The sequence below is a fragment of the Varanus komodoensis genome, unplaced genomic scaffold (genome assembly GCF_004798865.1).
Source record: "Varanus komodoensis strain SLA01 unplaced genomic scaffold, ASM479886v1 scaffold4, whole genome shotgun sequence".
NCBI lineage: Eukaryota > Metazoa > Chordata > Lepidosauria > Squamata > Varanidae > Varanus > Varanus komodoensis.
In genome coordinates, this window is record NW_025335941.1 from 10526832 (window position 1) to 10551461 (window position 24630).

The 24630-nt window shown below is 43.8% G+C and overlaps 1 protein-coding gene across 1 annotated transcript; it reads left to right on the top strand.

Moving 5' to 3' along the window:
- Nucleotides 1–251: 251 nt before the first annotated feature.
- LOC123029119 (cystathionine beta-synthase-like) lies at nt 252–23881 on the top strand. The gene is made up of 15 exons (XM_044441728.1): nt 252–430; nt 3301–3407; nt 4317–4451; nt 6992–7071; nt 9562–9693; nt 11323–11392; nt 12814–12905; nt 13660–13791; nt 15422–15506; nt 16756–16861; nt 18888–18959; nt 20396–20530; nt 22096–22204; nt 23046–23130; nt 23706–23881. Exons 1-15 carry the CDS (start codon nt 252–254, stop codon nt 23879–23881), a joined length of 1695 nt encoding a protein of 564 aa, XP_044297663.1.
- Nucleotides 23882–24630: the final 749 nt, after the last annotated feature.

Sequence of the window (24630 nt, forward strand, 5' to 3'; positions counted from 1 at the left end):
TCCTAGTGCCCACCCTCTGGATGCCACCTCCTACAAATTAGACAGGTGTCAACCCTCCTGAGTTTTTGGCTCCTAATGGAAACATCCCTTCTACAAAAGACCTTCCTCGCACTATAGCCTTGGCATCTGTATGAAGATTTGGGTTTTAGCCTCATTTAGAAAGCTATTTAATGTAACTGATTCAAAAATATTTGTTAAATAATTAGTAAATAAACAGAGGTTGCTTGTTTTTCTATATCACCTTCTAGTTCATGATGGCTTCCGTTTTCACATCAAGCAAAACAATCAACGTTTGTCCTTTCCTTAATGGAGATGTGGAAAACCCAGAAGTCAATGCAAACAATACATGGATTCAACCCAATGTGCCCAGCAAATGCACATGGGAACTAGGAAAACCCACCTCCAAGTCTCCTCATAGCTTTGTGCCTTTGTAAGTAGCAACGCTATTTTCTTTGCTTATCCCACTTTATTCAGTAGAGGTTTCTTCTCAGGATGTATTGCATAGATCAGAAGCAAGATGTTGATCAGTGGTCCCATGAACATAGTCAAGCACAGTTTTGGCTCAGAAGAAGGACCAGGTCTCCATTAGGCAGAGTGATGTGGCAACCTCTGGCAGCAGATGCCGGAAGGCAGCAGCAAGGTGTTGGAGGAGAAAGCTTTGCCACATGGTCTCCCATGTATCCTGAAGCTAGCCTGATGCCTTCAGGTAAGGTGCAGGATGGTCAATGTATTGTCAATATCCAGAGGAGGTGCGTGAACACCAGTTACTGGGGAGCTTGGGCAGGAGGGTGCTGTTGTGCTCATATCCTGCTTGTGGCATCCCATGGGCAGCTGGTTTGCCACTGAGAGAACAGAATGCTGGACTAGATAGGTCCGCTCCAGCAGGCCTCTCCTTACGTTCTCAAGTCAGTGCTGAGGAATGATTCAACTGTCTTTCCGGTTGGGACATGTACATGGGATGATGGACACCATCTTGTACTTCACCACAGGAGCAAAATATCCTGGGCCAAATCTGCTCAGATGTAGCACAGTGTAGTTTCCAAGGGGTTGGTCATACATCTGTGCCGGGCAATGTACAAATGATTCTGATTCCCATTCCCAATCTGTGTGCTTCCTACTCATCCTGACTCAACCATAGGATTTCTCCCTGTGGCAGTTTACAAGCCTTCTTTGGACCTTCAGTACAAAATGAGGACATTGCAGAATGGCCTGGAAAAAGCAAAAGCGCTCCTTTCCCTGGGAGACTCCCCAGTGATCAATTAAATCATCTTATTTTTATTTGGGTTGCTTCAAGGCTCCCCTGTCTTCAAGCTGTTTCTTTTCACTTGAATGTACAGAGGAGTTTTGTGTGTGTTTTAGTATGATTCACATGCACCAGGGACGACTCTGCTTGTACATGTGAGTTGCCTTGCCATGGGACAGGACATGTGAGCAGAACTGCAAGTTGTGCTCTCAAAACACAAAACCTAGAATGTTTTCACTATGCCTGCTGCATTCAGGGTAGACACTCTAAAAAACAACACCTACCATTAAGATGGGGGCAAAAGAGGAAACCAAATTGCATGTGTTATTTTATACCTCTGGGTCCACATTTAGAAATAATCGTATTTCAAACGGAAATGCAGTATGTTCACCATAGAGTGGAAGGCCTCAACCTTGCCCACTAGCGTGCCTTGCGCAACCTGCTCTCCAGGCACGATTGCTGGGCAAGTCCCTTTCCTTCAGTGCACCTTTATCTTTAAACTGGACTTGGCCTGGACAGCTCTTCAAACAGAGATACTCGTCTAAGAGCTTCTCACGTCAGAACAAGTTGTGATGTTCTGCACCTAGCACTGATAACAGCTTTCAATCTGACACAAATAGGGTCCTGTTCTTTGGGATGCTTATTAAAGTCCTGTATAAATATAATAAAACAAGACTTGGATGCCCATAGATAAGGTGTCACTGGGTGCAGCAGTGTGTGGGAACTGTGCTTTGTGGATTATGGCATCTATAAAAGAGGTGTGCACAGAGGTTTCCCCCATGCAAACAGCATTTTATTAAGCTCTTATCCAAGCAGCAGTGTAGGCCACAATATACAAAGGCTTAACTTCAGCAAAATGCACTCCAAGAGTTGAAAGAGTTAGGAGATTTAGTAGCTGAAAGAGTTAGTAGATTTAGTATCACGTAAGAATTTCTCAGCTGCCATGTTAAGGGATTTTTCAGATTAGCAAAGTATAAGAGAAGGGAGAAAAAGGAAAACTCTGTCCTTCTTTAGTCAAATGTACAGGCAGTATGTGCTCCCAAAAATAGAGAGAATTTTCTACTTATGCAGGATAACATTAATCAGTAACCTAAATGCTTCCTGCAATAAAAAGAGCTACTGGGAAGTCAAAGATTTCAAGAAGTTGTTTGGAGCTTCCTGATTGCTCAGTTGCTTTAATGTTAAAGTCGCACTGCAGTTATTTTCACGTTTTCCTATGAAAATATATATTTTCAATTTCGGAAATTCACATTTAAATAACTATTCCGAGACTTATTTTTAAATGTACAGTCCTATGGGACAGTGGAAACATGCAGAAGTGGCACAAATCCATCTTTCCCTAATCAGTGGGCAGCAGCAAACCAAACAGAGCAGCCAATTTTTTCTACATCACTGCGATAGTTTCTTGTGAGGCTTTCATGGGCTTATAAAGACAACAGCCTGATTTGAGCAATTTGTGCAAAGCTTTGCTCACTGCCACTTCGAATTATTTTCGGTTGTCTCCTCCTGGTGGCCACAACAGGTCAATCAGCTCTCAGTCTTTGCTTCTATTTTCCATTTCTTATCACAGTCTGCCGGTCAAGGTACCGTCTGAAATGTTTGTGCTTTGTATAGCACTGGCTTTTTAGCACACAAAATACTACATTCTTCTGCTGGGTCTCCTTTAGCAATAAATCCAAGTGGTTGCACATTGGCTTCTGGAATGGAGTTCAAGAGGATGCTTTAAACTAAAACAACAGATACATATTACTCAGTGCCACGTGCTGGTATATTGTTTGTGATTTTTAGATTATTAACTGAATTGGTATTTTCAAGCCTTTAACTGGAACTTTGTTTATAGGTTTATTGTGTTCATTATAACAGTTTTAAAGTCAGGTAATTCTTTGGGTTTTTTAATTCTTGCTATAACTCTAGATAGAATAGTATCTCTGCATGATATTTTTGGCCACTTCAGACTTCCTTTGGGAGGGAAAAGTAAGGTACACAGCTTTATGATGACACTGCTAATCATAAATGTTATTTCATCAGATCTTTTGATCTTTTCCCTCCCAATGCAGACAGAAAGAACCAAAGATACTGTCAAATATTTTGCAGAAAATTGGACACACACCAATGATCCGTGTCAACAAGATTGCCAAAGCCTATGGGCTGAAGTGTGAGCTCTGTGCGTACCTTTTTGCCCCTTCTCTTCTGTCAGGTTTTCTATGCTGTGTTACAGAAGTTACAGTGACAGTAAAGGAGTACAGGATGTCTTTGAGTTCATAAGCACTATCAACCAACACTGCATACAGGAACTGTTCCAATCCGGTGTCTTCTAGATGTGCTGGACCATCACTCCTATTCTCTCCCAGTCAAAATGGCCACTGGTTATCCATGACATCTGGAGGATGCAGGAGGCTGGCATTCAGAATGCTGGTCAAAAGCCATGAGAAGAGAAAGTGCAACAGAATTGACGGATTTTAGAGGAGACAGAACTGTTCTTTTGATAGCCTTGCAGAAAGAACCTTTTTTTGCATCTGTGGCTACTTCTTCTCCCACTCTTGCTATACTAACTCAGTAAGACAATATAATAATAATAATAATAATAATAATAATAATAATAATAATATCCTCTCTACAAAAGTATCCCCTAACTTTTCAGATATTTAATTTGCAGCATCCTCTCCTCACACACTGTAACAAGTCTATTTAATTTCGGGGCAACCTACATCCTTTGCTGGACAGACATTACTAGATTACTTGATTACTAGAGGGGTGAACTGGACCACAGGAGCAGTGCTGTGGAAGACCATGCCATTTTTGGTCTAAAATTCACACACTAACCCTCACCCCACTGCTGCTATTTGTCTGGGACTGGGAAAAATCATGTGTATCTTACTGGGCAAGCACAAACACCCAGTTCTGCAAAATAAAAGCCATTTTATACTGGGTTAGACCTTTGGTCCATCTAGCTCAGTCCTATTGACAGATGTCTAAACATGCATGGGATCATGCCCTTAGTCTCGGGAAACTTGGTAACAATAGTAGAAATCTTTCTTCTAAGTTCTAATCTGGGCTTGATTTGATATTCCAGTAGCCAAGTGTGAGTATTTCAATGCTGGTGGGAGTGTGAAGGATCGAATCGCCATAAGGATGATAGAAGATGCAGAAAAAGCTGGTGTTCTAAAACCAGGAGACACACTTATTGAGCCTACATCAGGAAACACAGGTATGCAAGACCCCTGCCCAAAAGGCTGCAGTTGCTTTGGAAAGGCCCTTCAACATCACCCTTGACTTTAATGTTTGTTGTTTTGCTGAAGCCGTGTCCGACCCGTCGCGACTTTAATTTTAGCGCTGCACCAGTGCCAGTGTGGTGGTAGGCCGTCCCTCCATAGTGCATGGGGAGAGCTCTCTTGAAGGGGAATGGCATTGCTGATGGGGGCCTGGGCTTTGCTGTCTTCCCTGTCCCTCCCTTTGTTGCTATTGTGAGCAGGAAAGATGTCTAGTTCAGAGCTAGTGAGTGGAGCGTACAGCCCATGAAGAACATTAAACAGTCACAAATTGACAAGACACATTTCCATCCTCAGCTTTTACGGTGCCATATGAGCATGCCTGTGATTCAGTGCAAATTTAGGAAGGGGGTGTATTTAAGAAGCCAGGGTTCATGTGCTAAAAACGCACAGCAAGAATTAAGAAAACAGCTTTAAAAAATTAAGGATTCACAAAACAAATGTGCTTATGCAGACTGCTGTGCCTGTGAGTTGAATCGTCACATCAGAAGAGTAACTTGAGTTGCTGGGTAGAATCCAGAATATTTTCTGGATTACACTGCAGTGTTTTAGACACAGAATTCCATTCCAGTGAGTCCACTGGGTCCTGTGAGTGGATAGAGGGCTGCAGGCTTAAGGTCCAGAGTATTAGAGCTGTTTTCCGTAGTTACGTTTTTGACTCAGTGAAATGGTTTCAGTATAACCCATTGTGTTTACTCATGAAAGTGTGGAGCTTCACAAGCAAATATGCTATGAATAAAGACTCGCCATATGCTGCCTGGAGAAGGTCCCAGAAGAGCTTCAATCAGTAGTCAGAGAAAAGTCAGTTGGCATCCCAGGGAGTCAAAGGCATCCTCAGTATTATTCCCAGGCATGCTGAATAAAAGCATTGTGAAAAGGCTTGGGAGAGCGCAAAGCACATTCTGTGGCCCTGTGTTCTGCAGCCTCAGTTACCAAAACAGCAGCTGTGCTTGCTTTTCTCCAGCAGCAGCATTCCTGGTCATTGCCCCACTGCTCTTCTTTGTATTTCTGAACATTCTTTTGCTCTAGATCAAATTCAACTATCTGAATTGTTGTAAAGTCACATTGCAAATTGCAGAACGTCCAGCTCAGGCATCGCTCTGCACAGCAGGGCAAGCAGTGCTTCATGTCTCTTTTTCACTGACTCCTAACGCTAAACCCCCATTTAGCTGCCTCTCCTAAATGAAGAGACAGCTGGCTTTGTCACTCATCCTTCATGAAATCTGAGGACACCGGTACACTTTGCAAGCTTCGTCACTGGAAGCGATGGATTACGTCTGTGCAGTTTTGTTCTGCAAACACACAAACTGGCCACAATTTTCTTTTTGCACTCTCTAGGCATCTCAATTGCTAATGCTATTTCTGCTTTGCCCTTTAGAAACAGGTTGCTCTTTTTTCTAAACATAAAGCAATGCGTTATGATCTTATCAACTTTTCACTCAGGTCATGTAAAAGTTGACTGCCGTTTTATGCCTTTCAGGGGTTCTCATTTATTTGGATCAAAAACTTGCAGACATCTCTGTGCTTTGCAAAGGGAATTGGTTGTGTTGAAAATTATAACGGAATGATTTCTATGCCTCCAACTTACAGTGCTTTGGTTGTTGTTTGTATGCTGCAAGCCCAGCCAGTCATGCATTATGAAGGGCTATTCTATTCTACTCTATTCTATTCTATTGTAGATCATGAAAGCTGCTTGTCAAGCTGACTTTCCACAATCCTAATTTACCTGTCATATAGCAGTCCCTCTGAAGTGCACCAGCAGTACCTTGGAAAGGCTTCTCAGTTTATTTTTACTACCATCGTCATTATTATTTTACTCTAATTAGTTGGCAGCCCCAACATTTTCAGGAACCTTGCTCTGAAAATCACCTGCGTAGGTGTTGTGGGGTTGTGGCCACCCTTTCCCAGGCAGCAATCTTTCTAGGCTTTTGAAGCATCCAAGGGTTCAGTCTGGCAGGCAGCAAATGCGTCAAAAGGGTAATGGGGGGAATCTACTTACCTGCCCCCTTGGGGAGACTGTGGATAGTGTGGGTCCCTGCTGGGCTTTGTCAGCAGGCACCCCCACCCTTTAGCTCCCCCAAGGTCCCCACTGCCACCCACACGTCACTGTGGTGACCTGCAGAAAGGGATGCATTAAAAAGATATTTGCAAATAATTGAGAACATTTGGGGGGATTCAAGAAATATTCATTTAGCTTCTTCAGGGAGCCCCTACAAGGCATCACCAGGAAGGAAATGTCTGCTTTCATGCTGGGGTTAGGTGAGGAGGCCTTACCTCCTTGGTTTCTGTTTGTTTTTTGGGGATGTGCCATGAATATCAGAGATGGCAAACCTAAGAATAATCTGTTGATTTTTTTTTTTTTTTGTCTCAAAGCCTCAACAGCTGCTGCATTAAGAAACAGGTGAGAGAGGCCAGTTGGGCATCTTGCTTTGCTCCTCAAATTCCTATTTGTCTTACTTCTTTCCCACTTACTCCGCAGGGATCGGCCTGGCCCTGGTTGCTGCTGTGAAGGGCTACCGCTGCATCATTGTCATGCCGGAGAAAATGAGCATGGAGAAGGTGAGCCCCGGCTGGCTGGCTTGGCACGGAGGGCGCAGCCAGAGCTGAAGGGCACTTCCTGAATGAGGGGCTTTAGTGCTAATGGCCAGCCAGGCCGTGGGTGGAAGCTGGTGCCATTCCGACCTTATGCACAATTCTGTGAATGAGGCAGAACAAGGTCATGATTTAAAACTTTATCAGGTCTGTTTTGAGCTATCCCGGAATCTTTCTGCTTCCCTGGAGAGATGAGTCGGCATGGCAACTGGGGCTTATCTGTGATCTTTTGGAGCTAGAACTTCCTTGCACGGACGGGATGGCAGGACTCAGGGTTCATGTTTGCTTTTCATAAAATGAGACTTTAGAAATGAGCAGTATCCTTTTGAGCAATTTCTTCAGAAAGAGCCCTCTTGCATTTTTAGAGTCACCCGAAACACTTCTCAAATCAGGGCAACCAACTGTGAGGCACAGGGCAGTAACAGCTTCCAGCTTAGCAGCAGTGCTGTCGATTAAGCCCATCATCCGGTGCTGAGATAGTGACTGTGTTCTGCTAATGCACAGAGCTGCCTTGGCAATAAGCCATGGCAGGCTGGTTGTTCACAGAGCAACTCATAGCGTGCCTGACCGACGACTGGGCTTGCTGTGGGTTGTTCTTCCCCTCTTTCACCCTCAGTGCTCTGGTTAGGATCTTGGCATTCCTCAGGGCCGAGCCCATCCAGTCTCCCTGTCCCTGCTTCAATTGATACCCCTTTTTGTTTGCTACCAGGCTTGTGCTTTTTTATTTATTTTAGGGCTCATTTTCTTTTTTTCTCAAAAATGCACAACTGGGGGCATGGTTAATCATTTCTTTCAGCCCCAGTAATGTGTACAGATGTATTTTTGTTTTTAATGTATATTTTTCTTGGTCTTTTAGAGGGGTGCTAGTGTGCACACACAGCAGTCCGATATATGTTGCCATGCCCTGCAGATTTCAGCTATCCAAGGGAGCAAAGTGCAGTTCAGAGAACAAGATGACGCATCATGAGTGACGTGCCACTGTGGGTTGCCATGGTGTGCAAAGCCGGACTGTTTCCCTCAGAGCAGGTTGCTCATAGTCTCCTGAGAATCTATGGCTCCTTCCAGGGGTTGTTTCACCCACAATGGGTTGGTGTGTCATCAAAACGTGGGTGAACACCCCTATTGTGGTTGAAGGAAAGCAATGAGTGAGCCACTTTACAAGAGGGGCGAAACCCCCTTGCTGCTCTTGCCACGTTGGCCCAGGCCACTTACAGTGCCAGCTGCCCTAGAAGTGCCCTGGTGATGCTTTGGGGCACGTGTCTTTCTCTAGGTGTCTCCTGCTGTGACCACAAGGCAATTCTGCTGACCACAACTTCTCCCCACTTGATCCTTTTGAGGGCAGAGATGGCAATCTTTGTTTGACAGCCAGTGAGCCCCCTTCATGCTGCCGAGGGGGAACATTAGGGGAGCAGTCAGTGGTCCCTTTAAAAATTACACCCACAGGGTGCTCAAATGTTTTCATAGTTTAAATTCTTTTTAAAGCTGTATTTGTGCAACTGTGGATTTCTGCTCTTCTGCAAGTGCAAAGATGGGGAGCCTCACCAGGGCTGGGTCCTGGGGCATAACTGACATCAAAGTGCAGCAGGTATAAATGCTGGACATGGAGCTAAAGAGGCTCCAAATACAGCCTTATCTACCTTACTTTGTCTTGACAGCCATCAAAAAGCTGCCTTTCAAAAAGGGATTCTGACCGGGCTGAGTGTGTTTTGACAGGGACGTGTACAGCATTGTCCTTGCTGCACCACCAGCATCTCACTGAAGTAGCAGCGTCTTCTTGCCAAGCCTCTGTGAGGTCCAGTGCATGGAAAATACCCCTCTAGGTTGACCCATTCTCAGTTTTAAGGTTGCAGAAATAGTACATATGAAAGCTAAGGCAATGCTGCATTAATTATTTCATACAGAGCATTCCAGTTCCTCATTCCATTTGTCTCTTACCTTCTCAACCTCTACTTTACTATATACCAACCTCTACTTTACTATAAGTCTTTACTTGTAAGACTTTATAAGCAGCTGCTTGCAGACCAAGCATTCCGTAAGAAACCAGTTAATTCCTCCAGCAGTGCAGGAAATGCTGACATACTCATTGCTGATGGCCTGTATCCATCAAAGACTGGCTAACAGTACATGATAAATGATCTGGAAGATTAAGATAGTCAAAATGCATTGTCCAGTCCTATTAGCTTGTCTAAAGTATAAATTCCGTAATCAGTTCAACTCTTCCACATGAAAGGTTGTATCTCTGTTTTCACAATTGGATTGCCCTATATAGTTAATTTAACTTAAGAATACGGATCAAACTGCAGCTGATCAGCTATTCCCTTCCAAGTCCTTCTCACTGTTAAAATTGTTAGTGGAGCCGTTCCTTTCTTTTTCATATATGTAGATTTTTAACAGAACTAGAGGCTGGAAATAGCACAGTGCAGAAAGCTAATTTGCAGTCTGCTTTTCTTTGTCCAGGTAGATATCCTGAAAGCCCTGGGGGCAGAGATTGTAAGAACTCCATGCACAAGGTATGATGCCCCAGAATCCAATGTCCGTGTTGCATGGAAACTGAAAAATGAAATCCCAAACTCACATATTTTGGATCAGGTAAGCTGATTTCTTGTAGAGATCCTTATTTTAGTACTGGTGCTGGAGGAGTTCAATTTTAAGTCCTCTGGTTGGTTTATACTGAGATTCAAAAATATTGATTGATTGATTGATTGATTTCATTTTTATACTGCCCAATAGCCCAAGGGTCCTCCGGGCAATTCACAAAAGTTAAAAACATATAAACAAAGAAAATAATATATAAAAGAATAAAGCAATAAAACTGTAGCAATTGCAATAAAGTTGGTACAGAGGTATAGCAGTAGTACAAAAATACAGTATAAAAACTAATATTAAAAAGTTAACTAGTTAAATATGGTCTCGAAAGCCAATCCCCACTAACAGCCTATTTTGGATTAGTTCCAGACCATTTCCAAAGGCAGCCCCATGTATAGCACGTTGCAGTAACCCAAAGGAGAGGTGACCAGCGCATGGCTTCCTGCAGCTCGGCTCTGTCACCCCACATAGGGTCTGCCCAAATATGTGATGCTGGGCAGAGCAGTCCTACCCCCGGCCCCCTAGCCAGCTAGAGGATATGTGGATGTGTATAACAGAATCTTAAAATTAGGCTAGGCATATGCAAGGGACTGCAGGTGGCGCAGTGATTTAAACCGCTGTGCTGCTGGGCTGGTTAATGGAAAGGTCGCCAGTTTGAATCTGCACAACGGGGTGAGTTCCCGTTGCTCCGTCCCAGCTCCTGCCAACCTTGCAGTTTGAAAGCATGCAAATGCAAGTAGATAAAAAGGTACCACTTCGGTGGGCAGGTAATAGCGTTCCGTGCACTTTGGTGTTTAGTCATGCCGGCCACATGACCACGGAGACTGTCTGCGGACAAACGCTGGCTCCCTCGGCTAGGAAACGGAGATGAGCACCGCCCCCTAGAGTCAGGCATGACTGGACGTAACGTCAAGGGGAAACCATTACCTTTACCTTCACCTTCACCTTTATGCAAGATAATGTGATCTTTGAGCCATTTATGCTGCATACCTATACACACAGGAATCAGTCCCATTGGACTCAGTGGGGCTTATTTCTGAGCAGGCATGTATAGGATTGGCTTAGTGCTGTAAAGGTTGAAAGCAGCTTTTTGAATTGGATCTGCAAGCATATTTGGGGGGCAGTGCAACTGTCAAAGCACCGGCATAAGAGGATTGAATTCCAAGCTCCAGATAGTCATCTCACAGACTAACGGAAGGGTCCTTGCCACTTTCAAAGGCAGCCCCACCTTGCAGACTCATCGCAGCAGCTCAAACAGGGGGTTACTAGAGCGTGGGAAGCAGTGGCCAAGTTATCTTTATCTGGGTTAGAGGTAGCACAGGGGCCAAAACTGATGAAAGGCCCTTACAGCACCATAAGTCACCCGAACCTTTAGCAATGCTGCACCTTCTTTTATCTTTGCTTCTGAGCTTTGTCAGCATCTGGTGGTTGCTGCATGAGGCAGGAGGTTTGGACCAGAAACTTTGTCCATCTTCTTTTTCATCAGACTGCTCTCCATAGTGGCCTACCCCATGTGGTACCTGCTAGAGGTGCTGGATGCAACGCCCAGCATCCCTCAGCCAGTTCTGTAGAAGTGCATTTGGTCCCACCCTTTTGAAATGTTCCCTTGTTTCTCTTCCTTTGCAACAATAGTATCGAAATCCGGGCAACCCACTGGCACACTACGACACCACGGCAGAAGAGATTCTGGAGCAATGCGACGGTATCATGCATGACAACCTTTTCAACACTATTTATTTTATTATTGCTTATTCTTTTTGGAGGTAGCCGTGCTCGTCAGGTCACCTAGCTTTACAAGAATGCCTACAGAAACTGTGATTTGCCTCATAACTGTAGCCAGTTGCCACTACTGAATCACACATCCCATGATTTTATTGCAGACGCGTGGAGGGCTTTCCTACATGAATCCTTTCTTGAGTCCTCGAGATTCCTCACTCTGGGGTGCGTTAGACGGTGCCATCATCCTCCAGGGCCTCTCGGTTGCTTTTCAATCGGGAAAAGTCTGGCCTTTTGGGGAATGGTGCAATAAAATGCTGGTGTAATACACAATTCTGCTATTCCATACCAGCACCTGGAGGTTATGTAGCAGAACCTATAGAAAAGCAGGAGAGGAAAAAACACTGTGTGGAGGATCAAGACATAATCCCACAAAGAATCTGAATGCAGAAGCCATGAAAAATTGGTCAGTTAAAAGCTTCATATAGAAAAATGCTCAGTGTCAGGGTTGCTGTGGTAGCCCCATAGCCGCTTAAACCGCTTGCCAGTACAGCTTGGTCCCGCTCCTTTCCTGCAGTCTCCGGTGGTTCCCCAGCTCTTGTGCAGTTTTCACTGCATTCTAAAAGGTTGAAAAGCTTTCCCTCAGGCTTAGTTAGTGGCAGTAAGACCTTAGAGACAAAATGTACTGGTGCGGGATTGCATTTTTGGAATCACATTTTTGCCCCATCCCCATTGCTTCCCCTTCCCCCAGAACCCCCTGCAGTGGAAGTTAGCCCCAGGCTAAGCAAAGTTCTCCCTTTCCCAGCCCCAGCTGGGCTATAACTAATTATCTAGCCCACATGGCTTGTTGCTGTCTTTGTAGCTCCTTCCCCCTAATCCCAGTTGTAATTGGTGAATTATTACTGTGAATAGGGAAAGCAAATTGCATACAGTAATTCACCCTCCCTATTCCCTTATGATAGATCACAAGAAAGCAAGAAAGCAAACTTTAAAAGAAAGAGCTCCCAAAGTCTCCCAGTCTAAGGACTACCCTAAACATTCTTGTACATCTGCAGAGTGGAGCTGTGTCTGATAGGTTTCTTTACTCCAGTGTAAGCATGCACAGTCCCAGTTCAGGCTGGTACCATGGTGTTCCACCCATTTCTACTGCATAAAAATATGTGAAATGTGAAGAATTGGCCCTGTCAACAAGGGGACACAGACTGGCAGGTTGCATTTAATGTACAGCTGAGGCTGGTTAAGATACTAGCATCCCAAAGGGCGGTGCTTACATCCGATCACATATACTGATCTTGCAATCAAGAGACCATAACTATTGTTTTATAGGGATAGAAAGAGACTTTTTTGGCATTTAGAGGAGTACATAGCCTGACCTTCTTTGTCTGCTTCCCACTTTCTTAACTGTAGGCAAAGTTGATATGTTTGTGGCCGGAGCTGGCACAGGAGGTACCATCACTGGAATGGCAAGAAAGCTGAAGGAGAAATGTCCTGGATGCAAAGTATGTGAAAGCCTTAGAATCACAGCATTGCAAGGGACCGTGGAGATCCTCTGGTCATACTCACTGCTCCTCCTGCAGGGTACAGCTACAGCATCCCTGATAGATGGCCTTTCAGCATCCATTAATTCCTTCTCAGATGCACAACCCCAATGTCCCATCCATCTCTTCACTCATTCAGATCCCTTACACTGATACATGAACAAGCACGCACATCCATCGCCCAGTCATTTCTCTTTCACACACCCACACATGCACCAGTACACACTCCAGTCTCACTCATTTAACTTTGCACTCCCCTCCAGCTGCCCTACCTTGCTGTACCCTTTCCTCTGAGTCTCCCATTGAACTCCAGTAATGGTTCTCAGGTGTTCAGAATCCACATGTCTTGAGAAAAGCCAGAATTGTTGCAGGATCTGGAAATCAGATCCACAGAAATTCAGACTCTTTGGAATTCCTTGCAGATTTCTTCAGAATCACAATTTGTGTCCCTATAACATTTAATAAACTTTTCTATTTTTAGATGAATAGATTATTGCAAAAGCACCATAAATCTGCAGTGCTCTATTTCATTTAAAGAAAATTTCCTGACGTACTAAACCTTAGGGGGCTCAAGACTATTTTTTCCCTGTAAAGCCTCTTTTATCTTCACGTAGCTTGAAACAAGGATAACACATGAAATGACGCTGATCCACTGTTCAGCACTTTGCCCTTCTTCTTTTAAAATCTCGACTGACTCGTTGATTTCCCTTCACAGATCGTTGGAGTAGATCCAGATGGCTCCATTGTTGCACTGCCCAGTTCCCTGAACACCATTTCAGCAGATGAAACAACAATGGAGGTAGAAGGGATTGGTCACGACTTTATCCCAACAGTCCTGGACAGATCTGTAAGTGGTGATGTGCCAAAGGCAACAGACGAGGGAGGCACAAGAATGTAATGTGAATCTAGATGTAAACATTCAGGATAGTTTCTACTTGAACTTGGGAACACTCAGCCTCAGGCTCCGCATAGCATTTGATTGACATTGCCGAAAGTGACTGAACATTACTACACATTATGCTTCAGTGAATGTAAATTGGTATGGTGCCATGACACTATGATGCTATTTATGTGTCTTTAGATGCGCAGTTAGAAATCCTAATTAGAGGAGAGACTTAGAAGGCAGCTGCAGCATCTCGTTGAAGAAAGACCTTTTATAGCAGAAGTTCAAGAAAAACAGCATATTGTGTTTTGTGATCAAATCAGATCAGATCAAAGTGGCATGCTACCACTTCTGCAACCAGACTCTGATCCTTTCTACACAAGGCTTTTATTGTGCACTCAAGATCCTCGCTTGTGGTAGCTGCAGGTGCCTTAGATGACACTGGGATGACTAAAGTGCCTCTAAGTCTGCTCCTGTACTTTCCAAGCAATTTTGTGTTTTGTTTTAATTGAGGAAAGTCCAGCAGTTTGGGGAACAGCAGAAGGACTCACTAGAGTAGTGGCACAACTCCACTCTACAGTGCCACTACCTTGACGTTCTGTAGCAGAACATATAAAAAGGCAGAGAAGGAAAAAGGTGTGTACAGGTTCTGACCTTAATCCCACAGAATCCCAGAAACAGAAGCCATGATACGATTGTGCGTTAAAAGCCACACTTAGAAAAGCCCTTTCTGACTGGAGACAGACAATAGCTTTTTAGCAGCCCAATCCAGTCCATGTGTACTTGGAAGTAGACCATGCCAAGTTCCTGCCACTTCCAGAGGCAGTACGCCTCTGGATGCCAGTTGCCTGGGAACGTGGCCAGGAGGGCGCTCTTGCATTTCCGTCCCACATGGGGGCCTCCCAAGGCATCTGGCAGGCCTTGGTGTGAATGTCCCCAGGACTAGGTGGATCCTTGGCTTGATCTGGAGGGCTCTTCTTGAGTTCCAGTGACTTACTCCCATGTGTATGAGCATCAAATCACAGTCTCACTGACGGTGGTGTGAGAAAGGCATCATGTCCCATAATTTTTGCATATATTTCTTTTGTCCCTCTGGTGATGAAAGTTTTGTAGGTTTCAAAACAACACACAAACCAACACCTTGTTTATTACAGCTAAGAGTCTAATTGGTGGATTAAGTAATGTGCTTATATCTTGTCTGTTGCACTGTTGGTAAGCTCAATATGGGTATCGGCAATGTGTTAGAAAACCAAAATTACTAAATTAAGGTTGCATTTTTATAAGCAAAAATACTTGCAACTCTGAAGGATCTGCCTCTAGAGCCACATGTATTAGGGTGCCAAACCTGAGAGCACCTGAAGTCAGGGCTGGTCCTCCCACTGGGAAGAGTGAAGCGACTGATTCAGGTAACAGTGCTGGTGGCAGCCTGCTGCTCTCAGGTGTGGTGGAGGAAGCTCTCCCATCACCAGTCTTGGAGTGACATTCAGCTGCCAGTCCAGCTGGCTTCTGAACATGGAATGGGAAAGGCACCTTGTCTTGGGCAGTGGAATGTATTGGCTTGGCTCTGCTCGAAACTCTTTTGTTTCCTTTTTAGGTGGTAGATGAGTGGAGCAAGAGCAATGACACAGATTCCTTTCTTATGGCTCGTAGACTGATTCGCGAGGAAGGCTTGCTTTGTGGTAAGCGTTGCTGAAGCTCATTTAATTTTAACATACCTTGGACAAATGACAAATGACTTCTGGGAAAACATAGCTTAGATCCTGAACATAAAGATAAACCAAGAACCAGTTCCTGGTCTGGTGTAACCACACAATACTGGTTTCCATGCAATAAGCATTCAAGCATTAACCGTAGACATTCTTCAAAACCGGTGCTGCACTGTCACTCATTCTGTTGCACAAGTGGGATCCATTGCAACTTAATGCCTCCTAAAGCAACCCTGATCTGGTGAAAACTAGTAGAAATATTTCTGGGCTGCCACAGGTCAGCAGAGTTCCTTCTATAAGCTCCATTCACCTGGCGTGAAGAAGCATTAGCTTCCCTTTGTGCCGGTGGGGCAGTCTGCCAGCCGCGTAAGGTACTGCCCTATGCATTTGCCGCATAAAGCCCAGAAGTATTTTCTTAGGTGTTTCTGCTGCACAGATCACACTTTTCCAGTGCACAGGCATGAGCAGCAGCATGCTCTCCCCATCCAGCCCATCCAACAGCTCCATTGCTCTTCTGAGCACAGCACGGCAGGTGGTTGTGCAAGATCCTCAGGCGTCTCTTGAATGCTGCACGTGTGCCATGGCCACAAGCCGAGCCCACACATAACTCATCCGAAACCCATGTAAGTGTGACCATCTGTGACCTTCCCCAGTGTGCATGGGGGTGGCTCTTACGTGACTTGGAAGGAAAAGATGTCACACGTATCATCCAAAAGAGCTATCTGGGCCTCGTGCAATCGTGCACCACGTTCTAGTCAGAATGGTAATGGACACATTAGATGGGATGGGGAGAAATAAGGTGTTTCTCCATTCTCATGAAGGCTTCAAATGATTTCTGCACGTGCCTCTTTATAGAGCAATGCACGTGTGTGTGTTTGACTAGCTGCCCCAGCAATTTTCCAGTGGTTTCACTCTCTGTGCAGGAATATCCTGTCACAACAGAAACACCCTCATTCAGAGAGCCGTTATATTAAACATGTAATGGCTCTATCAATGTTTGGATGATCATCTAAGAGGCTCAATAAGGGTCAGACTAGATGGGATGGCCCAGACCTGCCTCCAGGGGTGCAGAACCACATATAAAATTTGGCTGGGGTTAAGGAGGATTCAGCACGATGGCCAAGTTCCCCTTTCCATATATCCATCCAACGTTCGACTCTTACCTCCTAGGTCCTTGTTTTATTGCGTTTCAACTAAAGTGTCTTCGCTCTTTGTGTGGCAGGAGGTAGTTCGGGAAGTGCAATGGCTGCAGCTGTGAAAGTTGCCAAGCAGTTAAAAGAGGGTCAACGCTGCGTTGTCCTTTTACCCGACTCTGTGAGAAACTACATGTAAGCGAGTGCTGCTTTTCTTTTTGCTCCTTTCTGTGGGTGCCCATTCAGCTGTGCGTGAAAGTGAAGCAGACACATTGTACTTACCCATGGGCGACCCTCCTATGAGGATCTAATACTACTGATATCCTAGACTCACAATTCGGTTGAAGGAATCCAGATTAAAATCAGTTGCAATTAGATACATGCAAAAGAATAACAATATAATATGGGAACTGGTGCAGAAGTTTTATAGCACTCAGAGTGAGAATTAGTCTTAGGGCAAGGGTGGCCCCAAACGTATTGACAAAGGTGATGGACAAATCAGCACCCCCCACACACACACACACTCCCTGCCCCCCCCCACTCCCCCCATTCATGTACAGGATCCATGCAGACTGGCAGTTAAATTTACTCCAGCTTGCTGGTGGTCACTTTCTAGGTTAGAGCAAATAGGACAAGCTAGTCAGGAGATTCTGCGGAGCAGTGCAGAGACCACTTTGTGGTTCTTGAAGCAAGCAAGCAAGCAGCTTACAGTCTCCCTTTCCCTGTTATTGAATGAGACCTCAGTAGCAATGCTAAGTACACTTAGTAGAAACAGGGCCGTCTGAACAGCATGATGGGCCCCGGGCAAAGCAGTGTCCTGGGGCGCATACGACAACTACAACTCCTGTTAATTTTGGAAGTTTTCCAATTTTCCAAGGGTTAACATACACAGATTAGTATGGGGCCCACGGGCAAGTGCCCATCAGGCCCATGCGTTAAGACGACTCTGAGTAGAAAGTAAACTCCATTGACCATGGAGGTCAATAAATAAGTGGGACTTATTTATGAATACACATGCATAGGATTATAATGTTAATGTGGTATGCCCAATGCAAGGCAACTTGCGGAGGTTCACATTTCAGAACAGGCTTAGCATCTGCCCCTGGCTAACTCCCTGTTTCTCCACCTGCCACCACTGCCCCAAGCATCCCAAGTAATACATTTAAAATCATATGCTTCCTAAACTTCATGGTTTCATATCTGAACACTCTCAAATGGGGATCCCTACGCAAATGTTTTATGTATGTTTCATTGCCATATTGACCATAGCAAATGGGAGAAGCAGTGTAAGGAAAGGGATTTGCATCCTGGCTCTCCCTCCCTCAGCTCCTTTTCTTTTGGTTGCAAAATCTGCTGTGCTTTCCTTGCTGTTTTTGCAAGCATCCGGAGTTCCCCCAAATGCAAATGCCTCTTTCACTGTTGCCCTTTCCCCTTTCTTGTCACCTCTGCTCCCATCCCGTCTGCAGAGAAGCAGAAAGTCCTTTGGCCTGCACCATCTCCATTCTTCAACAGTGTATTCTTTGGATACTTCTCTCTGTGCAGTCAGATTATCTGCTGCGTCCTGGTTTTAGGTTCTGTATTATTTAGGGGTGGGCGGGAGGGAGGGTTAGTATACATCCTGACCATATTTTATGGATTCTGTGGTTCACTTGTATGTTGCCCAGTCTAGCACATTTAAAAGGGTTCTTTTAAAATAAATCCCAGCTGCCATAAAAGCAAAGACCACAGTATTAATAATATCAGTATTTAAATTATAAAAATATTAAAAGATCGCGTTCTTTTGCCTGGTGTTAGACGTTACTCCAAGTTCTTTTTTGATGATTTAAACACAAGAGCCAAGTCTATAGTTTTTGTATTTCTGCTGTTGGCAGTTCAGCTGACCATCCAGACCCAGTCACATAGAGGAGAACGTCCCACTGGATATACCAGAACTCTGCCTTTAAACACAATTTTCTTCTTGGTAACAAACACAATGTATTGCTTTTTTCTTTCCAGCTTTTCTGCCAACCTCTTGGTAAGCAATGACTCAGTTTCCTCCTTTTGAACTGTTCTGTCTCTGCTATCTTTTCCATCAACAATTATTATGAAAGACTGTGGATGACTGAAAGGTCAGAAAATGTATCAAGGTGCACTGGAATGAAACAACAAGTTGACACTATATCTTGGTGTGGGGTTTTGTTTTGTTTTTTACTTCTTTGTTTTTTGTTTTACTTCTCTCCAGGTCAAAGTTTTTAAATGACAAATGGATGGTCAAGAGTGGATTTCTAAAGGATGTTCAAGAACATTACCCTTGGTAAGGCTTAGAGGCACTTCTCTAAAATGAGGTTAGAGGTAAAAAGGGGGGAAATCAAGAGGATTAAATCTCTCCAAAATGCTTGGAGAAACCTTAAAACCACAACAGTCAAAACACACTTAGAATGTAATTTGCTGTTTATTGTGTAATTGTTTGGTTTAACATAGGATTGTTGTCTACTTTTGATGTTGTGTATGCCACAATGGAATATTGCTGGTGGAGGACAGATTAATAATAATAATAATAATAATAATAATAATAATAATAATAATACAACTATTATATACTGTAGAAAAGGAAAGGTAAGACCAAGTCTAAGAAGGCACCAGCATGATTAATGAGCAGTGTCAAGGAAGCTAGCAGAGAAAAGACAGCTTCTTCTAGGAACTGGTAATCTTGCCCGAACAACAGAACTGAAAGGAACACAAATGCACACAAAGGACATGAAAACAGACAATAAGGGTAACAACTGGAGAGGAAAGAGATGACAGAGACAGAAATATGACATTTGGGTTAATATTTTTGTCCTAGTATAATATCCTTGTAAATTAGCCTATGTTTGAAAGGCAGTGTAGGAATTAATTTAAATGATTTGTTGGACCAAGAACAAATCCCTTAGGTACTTTTGCTCTTATATGACTTCTGCTTTGTGGGAAATTCAGAGGAGGGCAGTAAGGAAGAGGCCTTTCTTGGCGGTAGTCTCCGGAGGCTATTCTCAGTGAGGCCTCCCTGATAACACCCTTGCCATATTTGTTTAACCAGGTAGAGTCTTTCCTCCACTCTCAAGCATTTGACAGCACATGATAAGGATTTTGGTCCTGGGATTTGAATTGTTGATTTTTATATTGTTAGCCTGTTATAATCTAAATATATTGTATATTTATATTCATTTCTATTATATATATATATATATATATATATATATATATATATATATATATAATTTTGTTTTATGTTGGCTTAGGGCCTGGTTCCCTGAAGGACCGTCTCCTTCCCTATGTGCCTGCCTGCCTGTCCCTTAAGACCTGGGTTGCAGGTCCTTCTCCGGGGGTCCTCCTTGAAGGAGATTAGGAGGGTAACTACCCGGAGAAGGGCCTTCTCTGCAGTGGCACCCCGGTTGTGGAATACGCTCCCCAGAGAGGTTCACCTGGTGCTGTCACTTTATTCTTTTCAGCACCAGGCTAAACCCTTTTTATTTTCCCAATGTTTTAATGCCTGACTGTTTTTAATATGGGTTTTATTGTTGATTTTCTTGTTGAGAGAGCTCTGGCTATTCAGTGGTTTAGAAATATAATAAACGAAAATAAGTGGAATACAAGTTTGCCCTGTATCCTTGTCTACTTTTGCTTTGTGTGGGTAGTATAACATTTGTAGAACTCAAAGCAGAAGCTGATCTCTGGGAGTTTGTAACACTTGCTCCTCTTTTTATCTCACAGGTGGTGGAATATCAAGGTGCAGAAGCTGAACCTCTTAGCTCCTCTGACTCTTCTCCCAGATGTGAACTGTCAAAAAGCAATTGAAATCCTCCGTGAAAAGAGATATGACCAGGCACCAGTTGTTGCTGAATCAGGGTAACACTTTTGCTGGTGGAGTGCTTGTTTTAACAACCCGTAGTCTTCCAGAGGATTGCACAACTCTACAGATGTAAAGCGCAATAGGTTACTATCTGTAGAATTAGTGAGATCTTTAAATAAATACTTGAAATAACCAGGTTGTCACTGGCTTAGTGTCAGTGTACGGAGAATTCCCTTAGACTCAACAACCCTACCCCCTGCTTCTGCCTGCCCATGTGAGCCAGTATATGGGCAGGCTTGGGCAAATGACTCAGAGGGCAAATTGCACCATCCCCGCTCCGTTCTGCTGTCATCACCTACTGCTGCAGCAACTGTGCTTGTGCTACACAAGGCTGATTCCTTCTGGTAGTATCCAGTGGTGTCATTTTGCCAGCCAAAGCATTTCCTGCCCGCAGAGACCCTGCTTCCTCCCTTGTGCAAATGGCAAATCCAATACTTTGTCTTTTCTTTTGTGAGCTATTCTGCAGGTATGAGATGAGATGCTTCACAAGGTGTTTCCCAACCCATTATGGCTTCTTTAGGCTAAATGTTCCTTGCACAAGCTGTTCTGTTAGCAGTTTGCAACTGTGAGGAGAACAATGCCAACTCTAGGAATTCTTCCACTTTGTGCAATACTGGATATAACCATCTGTGTGTCTTTGAATGGATGTACACAAGCATGTGCATCACCCTGAACAGAGGAGTGGAGGAAGGGCATCCACAAAACTTGCATACTGAAGCCTTCCCCAGCCTGGTACCCAAGAGCTGACTTGGTGTTTGGACAGGTTCTTGTCAGATGCAGACATTATTGTGGGAGTTGTAGCTCCCCCCTGCAAAACAGAACAGAACAGAACAGAACAGAACAGAACAGAACAGAACAGAAAATGGAATGGAATGGAATGGAATGGAATGGAATGGAATGGAAGAATAGGATATGGCATCATACTGGAAAAGGCTGACAGACTGCAACCAAATAAAAGTGCCTTTGCTTAAGCTGTCAAAAGTCAGAAAAGGGACAGAACATGTTTTCTTATGCAAGCCTTCTTTTGACTAGTACCATCTAGATGTATTGGACTGCAAATTCCATTATCCCCAGGCAGCATGGGCATCCATGATCGGAAAGGCTTCATGTGATGAAAAAACATCTGTATGCCAAGTTCTAATGTGAAGGATACAAAGCAATCTAATTTAAAAGGTGGCAACCTGGCCTATTAGCTGGAGGCACAACTGGGGACTCATTACTCCAGATGCCTTCACTGTACCTGCTCCTGGGTATTAAATTGCCATGGAGTTAGTTCCACATTTTCTAAGGGTGCTTCCAGATGGTGGGTTTCCAGTGCTAGTACCCAAAGTCATAGCACAGCTATTCTGTTTTTCCTTTCGACATGGATAGCCTGCAGCAAAAGTCACCAAAAGCAGGGGGGAAACATGGAATGGCTGCAAACTGAAGGTGACGATACCCGATTCTCCACTTGCCCTGCCATAACATTCCGTGGATGAGGCAGGGCAGTTGCCCAATAAAAATAGCCTCTGGAAGCACCTTCAAGCCAAAGCCTTAACTGCAAAAATCTGTTTTCTCAAAGCCTCATCTTGGGAATGGTAACTCTCAGCAACATCCTCTCTTCAATCCTGGCAGGAAGTGCCCAGTTCTCAGACCCAGTCATGAAGATCACCTACCAGCAGTTCTCCAAGGTGATTGGCAGATCTGCAAAACTACGTCCCGAAAAGCCAGTGCTGTGGGGATACAGGGAACAAGGCAGGAGCTGAGGGAAAGGAGGCAAAGAGGCAAGGGGGGGAGAAGAAAGGGCGAAAACAGCACTGGTGGGGCAATTGCATGATGCAAGCCTTATCTAGAAGTGCACTCAGAGAAGCAGTGTTTCCTTGCATGTCATGATTATATGCATGACTGCTGTGTGCCATGTAGAAACATGGAGGAACTGTGTATAAGCACAGTTGAATATTTGAGTTTATAGCCAAACACAGTTGTGATTTGTGGGCTTTGTGCGCACAGCAGGATACAAAAGGGATTATGCTGAGTAGATCAGAAGAGACTGTTCTTCTGAGGCCAGAAAACAAAGGGAAGGGGAGGCCTGGAAATGTTGCTGAACAAAAAAGAAAGAAATCCTCAGGTGCCTGAAGAAAAGCATGATTATTTTGCCCAGTGTGTTTTGGAAACATTTTTTTCTTCTCTCAAGAGTCTCTTATTTTGATTTGGATGTATTGAAAAGAATCCTTCCAGCATTTATCTTAAAATGTACAATCACAGTCAGGGTATGCAAGTTTAGAGATTACAGTAGAACACTTTCTGGGCATGCTGGTTTTGTCAAACCGGCTCAGCCCTGACAACTGAGCTGCCACGGTTCCGTGTGAGCCAGGGCCCCCATGCTGAGGCTGCCTTGCACAACTGCTCTCCCTGAAGAAATCCATGGGGCAGGCAAGTCCTTGACATGCAACATCCCGTTCATACCTTTCTTCTTCCATGTAGGGCTGCATACAGCTAGTTTGAAATGCGTCGTGCGTCTTTTCTCTACAGATCAACCTAGATGATACCCTTGGAAAACTTTCACAAATCCTGGAAAATGATCACTTTGCCATTGTTGTGCATGAGCTGGAACAATGTAAGTTGTTTCTAAAATATGGCAATAAACATAATGTGACAGTGGTATCTTTGAATGCAACATTGAGGCAAGCATGGGCAATCGGAGCAGAGGTGGACTGTGTAACCAAGAAAGGAGCAAGCAGGCCCTTCTGCCTCATGAAAGAGGTGTTCAAAATTGTGCATGCGTGGGAAAAGTGGACAGAGAAAAAGGTTTCACCATCTCTCAGAGATTGGTAGGAGATTCAGGAGAGATAAAAGGAAACACATTTTCACACAGCATATCATAAACTATGAATTTGCTACCACAAGATACAGTAATGAATGTACATGGTTGAACATTTGTACATCAAATTTCATAGAGGATGGCTATACATTACCTCCAGTAGCTGAGCGTACTTTACTCATGTCCAACTTGTATTAGCTACTGTACAACAGAAAAGTAAAGTACAACATCTAAGTAAAGTCTTTTGTCAAATCTAAGATGGCTGTTTTAACGTTCTTAAATACAGATAACATGTCATTGTAGTTTTCCTTCCATTCTAATTTGTGAACATCAGCAATACGTAATCTTCCTTATTTTCTTTGACTTTCCAGACAATGCAGATGGCAGTTCCTTCATGAAACAGATGATATTTGGTGTGGCCACAGCTGTTGACCTTCTCAGCTTTGTAACTCCAAAGAACAAGAGCCAGGAGTTTAAAGACGAAATGCTCAAAGCAGCTTCTTCCACAATAATTTTCTCCATGGCAGAATCAGAAAAAAATAACTGAAGACTTAAGTATAATATTCTAATTTTGTTTATGGCCAAACTTTCTATTTTAATTTACTTAATGGTTCTTGGTCTTCTGGGTTTCATATCATCCAAATGCAACCCAATGGAATACTTTGGAATTAGGATGATCTGGAAAGAGCTTTTAAAATTAAAAATAAGCAGCAATTATGTGATAACATGTTAAAATAATATTCATGGGGAGAAAGCAGTAGAAATGAATGCTCCTGTGAAAGCTTGTTGCATTGATTTCTATTTGACACTTTTGTTGTTTGCATTAACTTTGGCTGATGAATGCATTTCAAAATCTGCTGGCAGAGGACTTAGGTAATATAATAGATGCAAATGCTGTCTGAATTAAATGTACAGTCAACAATAATTCAATTTGCCTGCACAAGGGAGGTCTGAAATGGCATTGTTCTGCAAACAGAACTAAGCATGCTTATGGTCTTATTCACTAGCATCTGCAGGATATATATGCTACTACAACTTAGTGCTACAGTAATGTCCCAAAAGCTTTGAGCAAGAAACATTTCTAGACATGGAAGACCATACATGGAGTGGTTCTTACCTGTAAGAGCCTTACACCAGCAGACCAGCTGATAGTCTTGCCAGGTGTAGTGCTGCATCAACATCCCAAAACTATACCAGGGCTCTGCCTTGCTGCTGAAGCAAAGCAAGTCCCTCTTGTCCGAAACAAAACAGACCCTACCCCTATCCTGACCCTACACTAGGTTCCAAAGGATACTC